The sequence below is a fragment of the Aphis gossypii genome, chromosome X (genome assembly GCF_020184175.1).
Source record: "Aphis gossypii isolate Hap1 chromosome X, ASM2018417v2, whole genome shotgun sequence".
In the NCBI taxonomy this organism is placed as follows: domain Eukaryota; kingdom Metazoa; phylum Arthropoda; class Insecta; order Hemiptera; family Aphididae; genus Aphis; species Aphis gossypii.
Genome location: NC_065533.1, coordinates 38,265,768 through 38,284,957, shown reverse-complemented (window position 1 = coordinate 38,284,957; position 19,190 = coordinate 38,265,768). Strand labels below are relative to the sequence as shown.

At 23.2% G+C, this 19,190-nt stretch overlaps 2 protein-coding genes across 5 annotated transcripts; both read left to right on the top strand.

Moving 5' to 3' along the window:
* Positions 1-46: 46 nt before the first annotated feature.
* LOC114119650 (calcium channel flower) lies at positions 47-13,716 on the top strand. 4 transcript variants are annotated; one of them, XM_027981281.2, is made up of 7 exons: positions 47-370; positions 9,888-10,008; positions 10,109-10,190; positions 10,266-10,391; positions 10,532-10,639; positions 10,796-10,928; positions 11,263-13,716. In XM_027981281.2, exons 1-6 carry the CDS (start codon positions 368-370, stop codon positions 10,908-10,910), a joined length of 555 nt encoding a protein of 184 aa, XP_027837082.1. In that variant the 5' UTR covers positions 47-367; the 3' UTR covers positions 10,911-10,928; positions 11,263-13,716. The 4 variants fall into 4 exon arrangements, with proteins under 4 accessions (XP_027837082.1, XP_027837081.1, XP_027837080.1 ...); XM_027981280.2 differs by having other exon boundaries at positions 10,796-10,954; XM_027981279.2 differs by having other exon boundaries at positions 49-370; positions 10,796-10,911.
* A 2,844-nt stretch (positions 13,717-16,560) lies between these two features.
* LOC114119660 (uncharacterized) lies at positions 16,561-18,127 on the top strand. The gene is made up of 2 exons (XM_027981294.2): positions 16,561-16,945; positions 17,886-18,127. The coding sequence occupies exons 1-2, from the start codon at positions 16,670-16,672 to the stop codon at positions 18,003-18,005; spliced, it is 396 nt and encodes a 131-aa protein (XP_027837095.1). The 5' UTR covers positions 16,561-16,669; the 3' UTR covers positions 18,006-18,127.
* Positions 18,128-19,190: the final 1,063 nt, after the last annotated feature.

Genomic DNA, 19,190 nt, shown 5'->3' with positions numbered 1-19,190 from the left:
CTACTGCCGCCGCCGACGGCCGATGGCCGACGCTGCCGTTGGGGGGACGTCTTATCTTGGACAATAAAAACGATAACGTCGATGACGACGACCTCACTACCGCAGTCCAGTTTATAACATATTTTCCCGTTGTCAACAGAAAGGTTTCGCGAGTCGTTCTCACGATATACCACCTAATATTAATTTAATTTTCTCGATATCCGTCTTACTCACGTTTTTATTTCGACAGTATATACAACTGTTTATACGTGGTGCTTTAGATCTTTCTATTACCCGTTTTCACCCCGTTTGCAGACCGACCCGCATACAGTCGTGCGCCCACTCAAGTCCAACTTCTAGAACCGCCCGCCCACGCAACCTAACGACCATGGTGAGTCCGTATTAATATTTTATATTGTCGATATTCGATAAGTCCACCGACGCTTGATCATTATTGTTGTACCTACCAATAATAATTACCTTCTATTGTTTTATTACATTAAATTATTGATTTTTGTTTCGACTGTAGTATGTAGGTAGGTACTTGAGCATCCTCTTGTGTGTAGAGGCGAAATTTCGTAAGACAATGAGCTGTGGGATAATACATTCTTAAATTTTCATGATATTATCCAAATTTATAATATTATTTACTATATACTATAGCAGCTTAGAATAATAATAATAAAAATAATAGGTACCTTGATTATACATAATTTTTTACCGAGGAATTTTCATTAAGACCTACGAGATCAATACTATAAAATTTCTATAATTTTCAAAATATATAGGTGTTTAACTTAACCTATAGGTACTTATAATAATTTATTTAGATTTAAAATGATAAATTGAATATATGTTAGACATTGACTTACCAACCTCACCAGATGGAAAGTTGTTTAATGTTAGAAACTATTTAACCACAGACACTCTAACAATGAATATTTTTGGGTGTAACACAATAAATTCTGAAAAAGTGCTCTAGTTATATCTATAAGATTTTGTGTGTTTATAAAATAAACAATAAATATGTATATTGTTTTACAAAACACAAAAGCCCAAAAGTTAAACAGATTAAAATCTAATGTTTTGGTTTCAACAACTCATTGTTAACTGTGAACTTCAGTATATAAATTGGTTGGTACTAAACTATAAAATTCCATCTACCTATATCTAAGTCATATTTTCTATAATTTACTAGGTAATTCAATGTTGGTCATAAGTTTAACTCTAGGTGTAACTAGACATTTGTAAAATGGAAATATTTTATTTTTATATTCAAGTCTATATACTTAAAAAAACTTAAAAAAAAATACCAAAAATTAATTTTTAAATATACCTATACTTTTTTAATATTAAAAGAATTTTTAAAAGTTTTAAAAGTATTTATTTATTTATTTGTAAACAAATATTACAATGTTAAATTTCAAACAGGGGTTTGAACAAAGGGTATGGCTTGCCTTCTATAAGTAATGCTTGTGATGGAAGTGAGAAGCACTTAAAAAGTAATGTACAAAGTTAAGATAAAATTAAAGACTTATATAAAGAAAACATGGAAATATAAAAATATATAGAGAAGAATTCTCATTTTACAAGATTATTAGTTGTTAAAAATAAATTAACTAATATAGGTATTATATAAATAATTTTACTAAAGCTTTCTTAAAGCTGTAATGATTGTTATATTGAAAATATTAATACACATTTAAAGCTCAAAAGCTTTTTTTTAATTTGTTTTAATTACATTAATATTTTTTTACACCTACTTAGTGTATGCTCAAAAATATGATTATAATTTTTATTTCTGTTTGCTAAAATTAATAATTTTTTTTAAAAAAACCTATCCAAATTAAATACATAAAAGTTCTTATAAATTGGGTATGCACCATAAAGATTTTGGTAGCTTTAGTGTGTATTTAATTATTTTGTTTAAAGTTGTTTTTAATTTATTCAGATGGGAATTAAAAATTCTCCTAGATTCAATACCTAAAGTGATAACTGATTGTACAAAGGAGAAATACATTACTCGTAGATGTTGTATGTCAAATAAATCCCCAATATTTCTTAATATTTAAAAATGTGTTTTTTAATTTATATTACATTATCAATATGTTTTTTATATTTAATTGACTGTCTAGTAAACTATATGTACAAATATGTAGAACAATATTACATATAATAAATTATTTAGATACACATATCCGTGAATGATTAATTATTTTGTTATCATTTTTAATAGTTTCATTTTGTATGCTGAAAACAATTTGTTTAGTTTTCTCAAGGTTAAGTTCTAGAAAATTGTTGTTAAATCATTAAGTATTTCACTATTTTAAAAACCTGGTTATCTCTGTTATAGGTACAAATATTCAATATTTAAATTTTTTATTTTAATAATATGATTGTATCATCAGAAAAACAAAATAATTTGGCATTCAAATTTAGATTCAGTAAGCAATTAATGTAGATAATAAATAATATAGCCAATATAGGTCCAAAGACTGTTATTTCGTGGACTGCAAATTAAGTCTATATAAATAAGCTGGTAAGTTTTAGTTGAGGTTTTTAAATAGTTTTTGTTCCAAAATATATTTAACATACCAAAATGAACAAACAAAAGCATGCTTCATAAAACTAATAAGGTTCATAATAAACTCAATCAATTAATATTATTTTAATAAGGATAAGATTTAAATTTTGCACATTTTTCTTCAGATTTCGAATACCTTATTTTAATGAAAATATAAATTTACAAATAAACTTATTCTCTAATAATATTTCAATCAATTTAGTACCTATCATAATATTTTAAAATAGTCTTTTTACTTAACAAATTTAACATAATTTAAAGTTAATACAGTTATGGCCATTTGTTCATTATTTAAACATTTCAAACCTATGAATCTACACTTAACTGTCAGATACATAATCATTGGGTTACCAAAGGATTTATAATTTATACTCAAGTACTTACCTATTTACTAGTACAAGGTGATAACGTGTCATAATAAGGACTATCATGTTATTAATTACTTATATAAAAATGTATAAGATTAGCTTACTACTACAATTTTACACAATGTCTAACTATTAATTCTGATTTTTTTCTTTGATAAATTAGTCATATACGGTTTTATGTCTTGTGTCAACAACCACTTTTGTAGAGTTTTATTTAAATATGTTAATCCAAAAATGACATAGCATTAAAAAAATTTCCTGTAATAAAGATATTGTACTAATTATTAATAAACATCTATTTAAATAAGTTTAAGAATAAAAATAATTTAATTATATTGAAATAGATCACATTTTTTTAATAATATGCCAGTTTTGATTAGGTACTTTTATTTACCATGTTATATAGTTTCTAGAAAGTTTCATTGTTATTTAATCAAATATTTTTTGTTGTACTTAATTGTTATTAATCCAATGTTACTCTTGTATATTTATAAATTTAAAACTTGTTTATTGTTCTATACTTATTTGTTCTGGTGACAAAATCAACTATTAATTTAACATAATTAACCTTTTGATGAGTAAAATAATTAATAAATAAATGACTTTTATTGTAACTAGTAACTTAGTTGATTATAACAAATTTAGTAACAGATGGTAATACATATTTTATTGTAATAAGTAAATAATAATCTGTGAACATCAATGTATAATAACTAGTATTAAATGCCCATGTCAATAAACAGATAAATTATTAAGAGGACACTACACTTGTACTGTTATGCTTAATATTATCAAATTTTCAAGTAACAATATAATCTACTGAATCTTACAGGTTTTTTTTTTAATATTTTAATTTTAAAGCGAGTTATAAATTGCATGTACATTTTAAAATAAGCATAACTCCCATTTAACTAATGGATAACTCTTAATGTAGACGCATAGACGCATGACATCTTGCTATGTTATGCGTTTGAAGACGGAGATAGAGCATGCGGGTGTAGCATCCTCTTAAGTTAAAAATATATCACTTTAAATTAAATTTTCATGACAATTATTAACCCTTGATTAATTTTCATTATACATTTAAATTAATTACTATAGTTGAGTATATAATATATAGTAAATATATTGTGGTATTCCATGTTTTTATACTAATTATAAATTGTAATCGCGGTCTATATAAATGTCTTTTCACGGGCCGCATGTTTTTCAATGTGTAGGATTTATTGTTATGCCATTTGTATATTTTATAAAAAAATAAATAAAAAAAAGGAGAGAATATTTATTTTGTTTTACATATTTTGAAATGCATTAATGAACAAAACAAAGTCATAATTATTTTTGATTATCAAAAATGAATAGTCAGCCATTTAATTATTCATCATTATTATTATATCAGAGAAAAAGCAGACTTCATATTTGAAATTGAATTTTATGAAAACGAATTAACAGCAATTTGATTAAGATTACAGCAAAGTATTCATTAATTTCAAAAAATTAATTAATTCCTTTTTGATTGATATCTGTAATTTTGCATTTACAATTAAAATCAAACATAGATCATGTCTCTCAGAATATATTGGAGTAGCAAATTTACATATCACTGTTTATATATTATACCAGATTAAAGTTATTGTAAAGTTTTAATCAAAGGTATTAAAATATGTGTACATATTTACCATAATATACTTAATTTTATGTGTAATATTATGTTCAACACAGCTAAAAATAATATAGTGAAGTTCAGGAAAAAAATAATTCTTATTGTTTTAACAATTTTGATGGTGATAAAATAAATATTTAAAAATAAATTAGAAAATATATTAAGTGAAAAAAAAAATAAAAATTAAGTATCAGTATTTTAAATTTAAAATGTGTTTACAACATAAAAGTGTATACTAATTTTTAAAAGAGTATCAACATTTTGTAACATAATATTATGCTTTTAAATTATCAGATTGAAAATTTCTATGATTTTTACGAAGTGTTGCCTTGTTCTTCAAAAAACTTCTTTCTATGTCTGCGGACACAATGGTTGCATACCTATTTGTAACGAGAAATATCTTCAAATGATAGATGAGAACTCCGCAAGGTCTTCATTATCGTTACTTATTTTTTTGATTATAATTCTGGGATTTTTTGATAATACTTCTGATAGTTTAAGTTAATCAAATTCAATGTTAAGTCCTCATTTACTTAATTTATTTTCCACATTTTAAACCAATTTTAGACTTTTTCCAAGAATAACACCCAATTTTTCTAGACATACAATGGTATCTGTTATGCATTGGAAATTTAATGGAATTATCGAAAGTTCATTTTTGATTAAGTTATCATTAAATAAATTTATAAATATATCAAACTTTGAGTAAAATTTAAAATTATTTTATTTAATATTTCTTAAATATGCACATAATATATAATTATCTATAAATATGCATTTTGATGCAAATATGCAAAAATATGCAAAAAAAAATGTTAATAGCAGAATATACATATTACGAAACGTCAACATATTTAATCAGAAACATTAAAAATCAAATGTAGGAGAATATGCATTTGCATAAAAATATGGGCCTTACCGGCTTACTAATTATATATGAATATTAATCAAAGAGTTATAGAAACCAGAAACTATAAACACAGACATTAAATTAAAATTAAAATTGTCCTTGTGTTTACTTTTAATTAACTTTATAATATAACATTTTATTTATAGATATTCTATTGATGTATATTTTTTGGTAATTTAATATTTATACAATATTTTTTTGAAGTTGATAATTTGTAATTATTAATTAATTTTAGTTTCTACTTATCTAATCAACATTACGTGTTAATAATATTTAGTCCAGTTAAAAATATAACGATTAAAGATTTTAGATGAATACCAAATTATTTCCAAACTATCAGTTACTGACCCATACCCAACGTAGCAAACTTCTGTTCAGCTTAATGAGTCTTGTTAATTAGTAGAATGAATTAATCTTTAATCAAACTTAAAGTAAAGAATATTATTTGTGTTTGTACATTGTCTGTCTGACAATATTTTAATTTTTACAAATTATGAGTATATAAAATATAATTTAAAAATATTCATTATTATAGAACAATTTAAGAATTGTAAAAATCCAACTTACAAACTCAGATAATATTCTAATTTTTAAATTTAATTACAGGTGAATTTACTAAACTGTAATAGCCAGATGATTTTTGTAATATTAAGAAAAACAGTTTGATTAATTAGCTTTTATTTTTACTACCATTCCATTCTGTATTTATCATTTACGTATTCGTTAATTATCAGAATCTTATAACAATATAAGAGCGTTTGAGATTATTGTATCAATATTTAATCAGATATTTAATATAATCAAAAGTTTTCTCTTTAATGTATTCGTAATTACCTATATATATATATTTATAATGTATTTATTCTAAATGTTTATCTGGTTGTACCTAAAAATAATTAAATTTTGTAACTTTATTAGTTTTAATTTTAAAAAATAACAACAGATTTGTCAATAATGATAATTAAAAATCAATTATATTACTAACTAAAGTAAATTTAAATACATTTAATTATTATGTAACCTAACAGCGGTGAATAAAATCTTAAATTTAGAATAATTATCTATTATCAATTATTTATAACTAGGGTTGGGATTTATATGGAATTAAAATTTTTAAAGCATGTAATAAATAATTTATAATATTGAGTTAAATTATTATTATTTTTTTTAATTTTCAAGAAGTAGAATTGATTAAAATTTTAATAATGCAAAGTAAATCAATAGCTAACCATATATGGTTTTAAATTAAAATTGTTGATTCAATCTTAACACTGACTTATATCTTTTAATTAAGTATTCCTTATTACGAGATGTGGTTGGTTCATATTTCATTATTTACAAGTAATGCAATATAGTATATTATTGACAATCAAAAACATTTTGTTAGGAATATTATAAATAAAATATAAAATTTAAAATTTTAGTAGATGCTTAAGGCATTATTTTGTTTTTCTTACAGTTTGTTTGGCAAAAAAGTTATCATAACTGTAAGTGCTGTTGTAAATTGTAATAAATATAATTATTTATGTATCAGTTTTTTGTCCATTTTGATATCAAATTTTTTTAAATAACTGTCTAATAAAAACATATATTTGATAATTTATAGTCGTTATAATAAATTTGTTAAATGTTATTCATACACACTAATAATATTTTTATGAATACTAATATCAAAGTATAATATTACAAAATTACCAATATTGATAATAAAAATTGATAAATTATTTTAGTTTTTAGTATTATGTACAAAATTCATAAAATATGTTGGAAATTTTACAAATAATCTTAATATTAACATGTATATAAGACAAAATATATGAAAATATGCCACATATGGTTTCTTAATTGCATATCACGTTAAATACATTTATCATTTATAATTTATCAGATTAGAAAAAAATATGTATGTAGGTATGATGTATCTATAATCAAATATCAGTGCTATTTACGATTATTAGCTGTCTTAGGTATTTATTAAAATTACATAACTATATCTAAAACTTTTAATAAGTAATACATCAAAAATATCCTGTGAAAATTGATAAATAATATGTTATTTTGTTTTGGTAAATCATAGTAAAATACTAAAATTTAAAACGCTAATTGTCATCTCTTATTATCTTGTTGAGCAATAGATAAAATAAAAAAATATATATATATATATCTTTTTTTTTTTATTACTCATGTTACAGTTCAATTTAATAATGATTAATAAGGAATTTATTTAGCAAAATAGAAGAATTTTGAAGTATATATTAATAATGCATTCAAAAGTAAAAATATAATTGTTCACTTCTTATATTTATAATATTTATGAAACATTTTTGTTTTACAATTTTTATATCATTACAGTTACAATATTAAGACCAAAATAGATTTTTAATTATTAAGTTTTATTTTTAAGATAATATTTTTATGGACCTTCAATTGATTCATATTAATGGCTTGAGATTAACAATTGTATTCTGTTAAGATCATACCAAAAGATTGGAATTGGAATAATTGTCAAAATAATAGTATTTAAAAAGTGTTTATTATGTTAACTATCAGAGATAACCTTAGAAGTAACATTTAGTTGAAATAAATGTATATTTTTATTGACCAATTATAATTGTTATCACAAAATTAATTAAACTAATTGTAAACTGAACATTAAGCTGATGTTATATCCAAATATATTGACTATCTCCATTTCACTTACACATTATATAGTAATATATTAAAAAAACTTTGTTTGTTCTGCTATTTTTAATATTATAGTGAATTGACCTATTATTATATTTAAAGGTAAGCATGTTATATTGCTATCATAGTTTCAAGTTAAGCATTTTTAAGTCATAAATTTTAAAATGCTCATAAATTACTTCAAAATTAAAATATCAAAAATAAAAAAAACCTTTGAAGTTCCTTATATAATATTTTTAACCTATAAACTTGATTATAGGTGAATGTACTAAAATATTAAAAATAACTAAGTAAAATGGATTCTTCTTTAAGTAAAATTTGATATGTTCTGTGTTAGTAAGAGCTAAGAGGTAAATAACATGCGGAAGTAAATCTTCATATTACAGAACAGTACAAGTTAAAAATAAATTCTATTTCCGATCAATAATTAAAAAATATATCCATAATATGTTCGTAAGAATAAATAACTTTTTGATCGAGTATATTTTTTATTGTAATTATAAATTAACTTCGATTGGATAGGTAAAATATTCTTATATTTTTTTTACACAAAAATAATATTTGTTGTTATAGCATTTTATTTAAAGCATAATAGATAATAATATAATATATTAAATTATTTTGAAATGTTGAGTGGAATATATTAAGTTCTAAAGAAGAATTGACATAGTATTCCACTTAACCATTATAAAAAGAAAGTTAATAAAATGATCTTTTTTTGTACTTCAAGATTTTAATTTTGTACAAAAAGCATTACAATTAGAAATAATGTACATTGATTTTATCTAGCTAAAAACCTTTATATATGTAATATAACACTTATTTATAGAAGTCAATAGAGTGGTGATGACTGATGAATATTATATAATTATAATATGAGAATTAATTTTTTTCAATTGGTCTGTGATATTATTATATTACACTAGTTGATCCCGTACAGTGTTACCCTTGACAAATTAAATAATAATAACTGGGCTTTGCCTGTATGCAAGATTTTGTTTTATGAACATTTTTTTTTTTTTTTATCAGTTTTTATATTACTGGTTGGTTTTTGATAAAGAAGAGATTTCAGAGAAATATTGAAATAAAATATAGCTTATTAAATTATTACTTAAAGGATAGATTTTTAGTTGAAAAAAATGTTTTTGAATTGTTTTATGTATTATCGTAGACAATCATGTATACACGCAGAAACAAACTATTTATTTACAAACATAATGAATGGTCTCACAAAATAATAAAAAAGTAATGATCGCTTTCGATAAGTATATGATTATGACGCGTGTATTTTGAATGCATTAATGATATGCTACGTGCAATTCAAATAATTTTAATACATTTTTGGTTTTTCTTTGATACTGAACAATTTATTAATTGTTTCATAGCACGTTATTCATGCGTACCTTTCAATTGTCTCGCGTATTTGATGTTTTAAATTATCTCTTAAACTATGTTACCAAAAATATACCTACTGTAAAAAAACAAATTTTATCTAAATAAAATTTCTTTGGTAATCAAGCAATTTATTTCTAAATAAATTGACATGTTATAAAACCGTCTAATACAAATATCACTCAATAGATTATTACGGTCGTCGTCAAAATTAATATTATATTTCATGAAAATTAATTTATGTATAATGTAATATTTTAATATTTAATTTAATTTAATAATACATACATATATTTTTTTGTATAGTCTATGGGAGATAAAGTCACAAATCTTTGGAAAAGGGCCAGTGATGAAGATGAAAATAGGGAAGAAATTCCTTGGCACTTAAAATATGGTAGTAGAACATTGGGAACATTTGCAGGCATTGGTAAGTATCATTATAATATAATGTATTTCCTAATAATTGTTTCATAATTTATAATAGATAATTTAAATTACCATTATTATTAATTGTTATATCTTTTCAGTTAATTTATTCACTGGTATCTGGAATGGACTGGGATTAATTTTTTTAAACACAGATTGTTTATTTGGTGGAATCTTACAACTGTATGTATATCAAGTTGTTATTATTACATACTTGTATGTAACTATCTATCTATTCTAACTTATATGTAATTTTAGACTCCTTGGTATTTTACTTATTGCGTTAGAAGCACCTTTTCTATGTGTGTTTATCGATTATATGCAGAAAGTCAGTGATGTTGCTGAAAATAAACCCTACTGGACTAGAGCTGTTACATATGCTGGGTAAGAACCATTACTTATATTTATTAAATATCTTTGTACTATGTTCTATTGAATGCATGATTAACACTTAAAAAAATTACAATTAACTTAATTAAAAAATATTGCTTGATCTTGTATTAAATTACATTATAATTTTCCAGGTTATCCTTAGTACCATTGCTTCTGTGTTTTGGTCCAAGTACATTAATAGCCAGTGCTTTAGTATTTTGTACTGGTTTATTATATGGTCTCATGTCAGTTGGGAAAAAGTAAGTTCTTATTAATGTTTTACCTACACATTTTATTTAATAACTTTATAAATAAGATAATATTTGAAATTGTTGTGTACTTAGTATTTTATTATTATTATTCTAAGAACACTGGTTTTTTGTTTTGTGTTTGTTACAATACTTACTACTAAATAGAGGATCTAGGGAAGACATGGGAGCTATTGCTTCTCCTGTTGATAATGTGTCTCAACCCATGGGCGGACATCACACAACTTTAATGGAAGATCCAGATGTGTGGCGTCCCACTTAAGGCAAACTGAAATTTTTAGTGTATTATTGTTGCTTATTTTACTGGTAGTTCAATCATTCCATTTAAAATATGCACTATAAATAGATAAATAGGATTTTGATATACTTATAGATGTAGTTTTCATAGTACATACTATAGTTACCCAAAAATTATTTTACTACAATTATATTAAATGTAAAAATAGGGGGGTTTTTTTAAAACTCTATTCAAAGAATTGCACGTTAAAATCAAATGTACTTCTTATTAATTATTTAAAATTTTAACTATTTTGTATTTTGTTTTAATGTTTGAAATTGATTTCTAAATGCATGTATATTTATTATTTTAATAATTAATTCTAAATATTTTTTAGGGCACCAGCAGAACAAATGAAAACTACAGCATCCACATTAGAGCCATGAAACATATACAATATTAGTGGAAAATATACATTTATATATGTATATATGTATATCACAACCTTAGAATTCACTAAAACCAATTAAAAATAATTTATTGGTTCCCTAGTGATTTTATTAAAATCACTATCCACATGCATTCCAATGTACCATGGTCTCCTAACTGATGATACTCATTTATCTATAGTAATCAAGTCCAATAAAATTATTAAATTAATTCAATATATATCATTCTATAGATGTATTGATGTCTATTAATGGTATCCCCCTACATTTCATCTCATTAAAATGCATGATAGATTTTCATATATTTATCTAAAAACCTTATATAAGATAATCTTTACACTTATTTTACTTTAATTATATAATCTTATTGCATGCCATTAATATACATAAATTTAGTTGTCATGATTTTAACAATTTTTAATAGATTATTGAAATTTTTGCTGCTAAAATATAAATATATATCAATTATAAAGTGACTGCAGAATCTCTATTGAATCATTTTTATGATAAATATATTTAATATGATTAATTTATAATTTTAAAACTATTTACCTAGTTGAATAAGTTTAAGTTACTTTATAAGTAACTTATCTACTTTTAAATATTTTTTTTATTTATTATAACCATTTTTCTTAAGTTTTAATTTATTTTAATTATTCCAAAGAACATGCTTGTACCGTAATAACTCATTTAAATGTTCCTGGAATTTGATGTATAATATTTATTATAATATAATACAAACAAGTTTATATTATATTATAATTATCTTTAATGACTATTATTATAATTTTTTATTAATATCATTTAATTTAAACTATTTCATCCAGTAATAATTAAATATTATAGAACAAAATTAATTAAAAATTACTTTTTGTTTTAAATATTATCAAAAAAAATGTTTCAATCACCAAAATTATTTTCTTAAAATTAATTAAATAAAGACACAAATATGTCCATGATTTCATTATTGTTTTACATTTAAAACGTATTTATAAATAAATTATTTAAAGTGGAAAAATGTGTTTAAATAAAATATTATAATATTAGGCATTACAGATATGTACAATCCGTGTATATCTAATAAAAATTTAAGTTTCTAGATACAGTGACTTGAATTGAAGAATTAATGTATTCCAGAAGCATATTAATTAAATGGGACATGATGTATTTGGCTGCAGTCACTGAATGGTGCTGCGGTTAAACATTGTTAGCTCTCGGATGAATAACCAGAGTTTTTAACAGCAAGTTCTATCTTATATAATATGAGAATACACATTTCAAAAAATCTAACGTATCATACCTTCCCGTATTAAAATATATTTCTCAGCTAATGGTCATAGTTCCCAAAGCTTAATTTAAAATATATATATATTAATAATAATAATATATTATTAATTATTTATTGGTAATATTTTCTGATGAGCAAAAGTAATTGAATTCCTTATCCTTTAATACAGTTTTTTTTTAATCATCTGACAGTTTGTTTATATCTTTAATATCTATAAGTAAAAAATATTAGTTATATTTTCAGAACATAAATTATACAAATATTTATTATCATTTATTTATTATTTTCTAAAATTTCAGTGGTCGATTTAAAAATGAATAAAAAATGAATTGTACTTATCATTTTCTAACTATTAATAATATAAATTACGTGAGTACAAATATATAGAGAATTGGGGGTTTTCCTTAAAAATAATGTACTATAATATGTAAGTTGTTTAATATAATTATTACAATGATACCTAAAAATTCTAAAAACTGTACGAAAGCTTTTTAAGTATTTTTTTTTTTTATAGAAATATTGTTATTTTTAATTAACCATATTAATTGAATTTAGCATTTAGAAATTAACTGTTTTCATGAAATATAGGCAAAACTTACTATCTATTAATCAATTTGTTTTTCGAATACTAAGTCATAGTAAAACATTGATCATTATTTATAGTTTTAGTTATAAGTTTAGACTATTAACTATTTAATATTCATTGTAAACTTATATTGTTATAAATTGTTGTGTAATTGGCAAAAAAAATGTTTACTTACTAAATTAATACATAATAGTATAGTTTATTAAGTTCATAATAATCCATTAAAATATAATATTTGCGTATTTTACTTCATGTTTTATGGAGTTTATAATAATATTCTCATCAGTATTCAAACGAAATATTAACCATTGTATTATGTAATATGACATTTAAAAAAGTTATTTAGAAAATAAATAATTAGAATTAGTTATATTTTAACTGTATTCAATTAAAACTTATACAAAATTGAAGTTGTTATTACTGCATACACCATTATGAATATCCATTAAAATATAATATAATATTATATAAAATGTACCTGTACAAGGGTTAAAAAGATTATAGAAATAAAATCAATAATATTGAAAACTTAGAAATTTTATTTACTAATAAAGTATGCCATTTTTCTATTACTATATTTTTAAATACAAGTAATACTGAACTTTTAATTATTATTATTATTATTTTTTTATTACTTTTTAACTAATCAAATTTTGAGATTTTTATCATAATTTATCTATATTATTTGATATTTAAATTTAATTTTTAAACATTTTTTGTTACAATACCCTAAATATTTTTTTTCCTTATATTATTTTTATTCTTAACAAATTATTGATAAATAATACTTGATTAATTATTTGTTATCAGTTTGTAAATATGTTAGAAAAAAAAATTGTATATTACCTACTTAAGTTTTTAGGAGTTAAATATTAGTTGCTATTTGTATATTATGATAGTTTTTCTTGATAACAGTGAATATGGACTTAAGAGATCATTTTATAAAAAAATTAAGTATTTCTTATTGAAATTGTAAAATGTTAAGAATAAGTATTCAAAAAAGTAAAAATATACTGGTATCTATTTGATACATATTCTAGAAAGACAGGAATAGAATTAAAATAATCACAATTTTTCTGTTTAGTATAAAATTTGTTAGAGACAATTATCTGATGATAAAAAAATACTACTAATTATAAATAACAGAAGAATATTAAATTTATTAGTTGTTTTACAATTTTACTTTTTCTACAGCATAAGCATGCTCAAGTCTTCTTGACAGTGGAGGCAATACCACCAATAACTTAACTAAGGAAGTCCAGACTCAGTAGAGTTATCCTACTCTTATTACATTAGTAGGTTAATTAGCTTTCAAATATTGGCTTTAATGTGAGCCATTCTTATGAAGTTGGGATAAAAATGTAATTATCTAATAAAATTCAGTAAAATTATATAACATGCTAATATGGTACATAAAATTAGTCTACATTACGTCTTGTAGGTATAATCATTCATTTTTAAAATCTAACACATACAATTTGTATGTATTGTATAAAATTTTATTAAGCAGACACATAAGATATTATAGTATTTGATTTTTAGTATATTTTTTATTATTTAATTAACTAGTTGTCGGTTAGAAGTAAGTAAATTTACTAATATCCAAATAATTTTGTATTCTTAATTAAAAAAAAAAATCAATTAGTAGGTGTAATATATTATGTATTAGGCCTACATTGAAAAATCACCAAACTATAATTTTACCTTTCACTCTCATAAATACCTATCAAATATACTAGATAGGTATCAAATATATGTTAATTCCTGACATTTTATTAATTAACCAACGTAATTTTGAATAAAAGAGTAAAGACTAAAGTTGTTTCAAAAATAATATTCATAAGAACTTTATTTCTATATTATGCTAGTGTTGTAATTGTAAGGAATCTCTTTTAAAATGCATTTAGAGTTGGTAGGTAAGTATGAAATTTATTTATTATTATTATTATTATTTTTTGTTTGATAAAAAATCATTTATAATAGTTGTTTTCTTATAGCCATTGCATAATTATTGATTGCGCTATGATAGTAAATAGGTATACCTACATTTAAAGGAGTTCGATATAGGCAATTGTTTTATAAATAGTATTAGTTATTACTATAATATGAATTTTACTTTTTGGTTTTTGTCTTTTAATAAAAATTTTGAAAACATTTGATGAAGTATACAGCTTAGTTGAAAATGATTTTCTTAAAATGTTGTTTAGATATCAGTAGGCTGCAGGCATATCACTACATCAGTAAATACTTGGATAGGCTATTTTTTTTTGTTAAACGGTTTTTAATTTTTCTTTTTTTGAACAGTTAGGTTTTTGGTGGGGATTTTTCATTTAAGATAAATTTTGATTATAAATATTTATTTATAATAATATTATTTTTCAAGACTATAATAATATATTTACCTACCTGTCTTACACTCCTACTTATATTGTACCTATAAGTGTATTATTATTTACATACAAAACAATGTTAATCTCATCAAGCTTTGTACAATTTTTAATGGGATTTGTCGCGGAGTCAATATTAAATATTTTTAATAGGTATAAATGCAATAATTACCTAGATAAAACATAACCAAGCCTCAAGGGTGCCTAATACCTGCAAAGTTTTCGCGTTTTGCAACGTACATTTTTATTCGACTATACAAAGTGTTTCGTATAGGTACCTATTTTAAACAATTTTTCTCAGTGTTTAATTTTCAAACAATTCAAACATATTATATTTTTCTCTTTATTCGTTTTTACCTTATACATTAATTCAATGTTTAAATGCAAACAATGTATACCTATTGGTTTTTACGGTAGGCATGCGTTATATGTGTAATATTTGTTTGGCTTTAAAACTAGCCTCAACAATTATTATCTGAAAAACATTCATGATATGTACCTATATTTGTTTTACACAATCGAATTTATTTTTCCTTCATCCTATACATTACTTTTATTCAATATATTATTATATATATTACTAGGTGTCGTCAACACATATCTGCACATCATAGGCATTATAATATATTGTACCTTAACCAAATCAGCTCGCTCAGTTTTCTTAACGGGAAAATATTCAGTTGATTTCAGGGACACCCCAACCGGCGAATCGAACTCGGTATCCGATCATCAGATTTGCTTGTCACCCATGGAAGATTTCGAAAATAAAGATTTGGTAGGTACTGCAACATAATGTAATATGCCTATGCTATATCAGGTAAGTTTTTATTTATCAGTCAAAAATAAATTAGATTTTTAAAAGATTCACCAATATAAGATGATTTTATTTTTATAATCGGAAACTAAATAAATTGGTATTGACTTAAAATGTGTATCGTTATCAACTACAAAATATATACTGCCCAGACTCGATTCTATATAGCAACGCATCATAAATGTAAATAACATCTAAATTAGTTTAAATAATTAAATTTGAAAACTATTATTTTAAATGTATAGTAAATTAAATTGTACAAATAATAAATTATAAAACGATGTCGAAACAATCGGTTAATGTAAATCCGGCCAAACTCTTGATTAACACAAAAAACAAAACTAAAAAAAACAAAAGGTTGAAGAAAAAAAAATGTGTATGTTGCTCCAGAATATTACGCCCAGATGAATCTGTGGAAAAAATTGAGGCTAATGATAGAATGATATTTTTGTCTTCTATTCATCCTCCCGTTATTTGTGGCCACAAAAATTGTATTCAAACGCCAATCACAACACCTAAGCATAGAGGATTTTTGTTAGACTTGGAAAACTATGGAGTAAGTACCTAGTGTTATTAACTTATTATATAGGCATTATACATGTTAATTAAATATTAAATTTTTTTTTTATATTTCTGTACTATTTTTGTGAAAAATTATAAAAAATAAAAATGATACCTAATTAAAATAGAAATTTTATTTTATTTAGACCCCAAAATTTTAGCAATCAAAATTTTCGGTCGGTATTTTACATAGAATACTTTTCTAAATTTTTCTATGAAGTGACTTTCAAAAAAGATCTTTCCACATACCTAATTCCACTGATAAGTTTATACATAGATTTTACATTAGCCGCTGTGCGCGGTGCGGCTATTTGCTAAAGACTCAATTCTACACATAATACCCAATTCACTGAATGAATAATTTTATATCTACCTATTTTATTATTAACCATACGGTGAACTTTTTTTGGGATTTTCTCAATTTTGTCTATTAATCAAATTTGGCGGGGATTCAAAATTATAAATCTAAAATTTAATAACAAATAGGATGTATATAGGTAATGCAAAAAGTATAACAATTTTAAATGATTAATAATAATGATTAAAATTCTGAAATCCTAAGTATTTTAGTGGCCTTACTAAAATAATTCAGGAATTGAGTTAATATGTATTATTTTATATATATATATATTTTTACTTATTGGTTGTATTTTATGAAAAAAGGTTATTTGCACACATTTTGCAGTATTACATTTTAGCACGTTTAAAGTATTTCACTGTTCTAAACTGAGCATAGAGCTTAAAATCATTGGACAATTTTAGAAATTTAAAATAGGTATTTAAAATATGCAACTATGTAGTTCTATTCCATATATATATATAAGTTCAATGGTTATACTTACATAAGTGTAATTTAATACCTATCTAGTTAATATTTTAATGGAGCAATGCAGCGTACAAAATATTTTTGTAACTTATTATAAAACCGTTTTTAGGTAAAGTGGTTACCGGGTGCCGTGACTAAATATGTGGCCATATTAATGGAGCAAACAAAAGCAGGAACTCTTGGACCATTACCGGGGAGGATAAGAAATAATAGGAAAATACTAGACTAGTCAGCATCATTCTGTGGAAAGAATTAATGAAAGGACTGAACTAACGTTAGTGATGATTGTTATAAGTCAAGCAAAATTTAATTGTAATCATATTATTCATAAATCATATTTATTTTTTATTATTATGAATTTTTAATAGCTGGTAACTTGATAGGCATATAGTTTGGTACCTACCTATTATAATCAATAATAATTTATATATATATAACGAGCCATGAAAGCAAGGAGGATTTTTCATTAAATCGTTTTGACGATTTATGGCTTATGCAGAATAAAATTTTCCAGCATAATAAATAATAATCATCCATAGAAATCACGGAAAGTGAAATTTTACCTTGGTGTATGATAACAGACAATTAGTTAAAACTTAAATATAGGTATAAAATAGCACCGTGAATATTGTTGACGATTCAATCAATGGTTAGATTAGTATAGAATTTTCGGAAGTATGAGTTTGTAATATGTTTGTATCTATGTATAAAACGTCTCGTAGCATCGTATTCATTTGATACAGGCATTAAACTCTGATGCGATTGAATACAAAACTAAAATAGTTTGCAGTCAAGTATTACATTTATTATCAAGTAAGTATACAATACTTTATACGTAGGTTCTATGTCAATATAATTATTTTTTTAAACTCAATATAATATACGAGTGATATGTATAAAAAATAAATGTCAATATCTCGAATTAAGATATTTTTATTAAGACTTATGCAAGTGTGTGCAACGGGGCGAATGTAAGTTTCCACACGTGATTTAGCAGATAAAAATTACCCCTAAGTATGCATATGTAAGTTCCTACACGTTGAAAATGGATGTATAATAAATAACACATCCAAGTATATACCTATATATTTGATTTAGAGGCGTGTTTTTTTTTTATAAAGTTTATAATTATTATGAAATGAAAGAGGTTTTCCTTTTTCACTGTACATAATATAAAAAATTACGTTCATTTTTGTAACTTGTACTGTTACTTCTGTTAGGTAATAATCAACGAGTACTGAATTCAACCAGTGGATTACCATTTATCTAATCATATAGGTAATAGAGATAAATAGATAATATATTAATCGCATTGTATTGCTGAGTATAGAAAATTATACAAGTCGGTAAATTTTTGTTCGTGTAGGAACTTACATATTATGTAACCACTTACCTACTATGTTTCGGGTAGTAA

Excerpts from the sequence above, each read along its gene's own strand:
- LOC114119650 (XM_027981281.2), top strand. Across the intron at positions 10,009-10,108 it reads GGGAACATTTGCAGGCATTG|TTAATTTATTCACTGGTATC; the intron begins GTAAGTATCATT and ends ATATCTTTTCAG. Across the intron at positions 10,640-10,795 it reads CTCATGTCAGTTGGGAAAAA|AGGATCTAGGGAAGACATGG; the intron begins GTAAGTTCTTAT and ends ACTACTAAATAG.
- LOC114119660 (XM_027981294.2), top strand. The coding sequence starts at position 16,670 with ATGTCGAAACAATCGGTTAATGTAAATCCGGCCAAACTCTTGATTAAC. Across the intron at positions 16,946-17,885 it reads TAGACTTGGAAAACTATGGA|GTAAAGTGGTTACCGGGTGC; the intron begins GTAAGTACCTAG and ends AACCGTTTTTAG.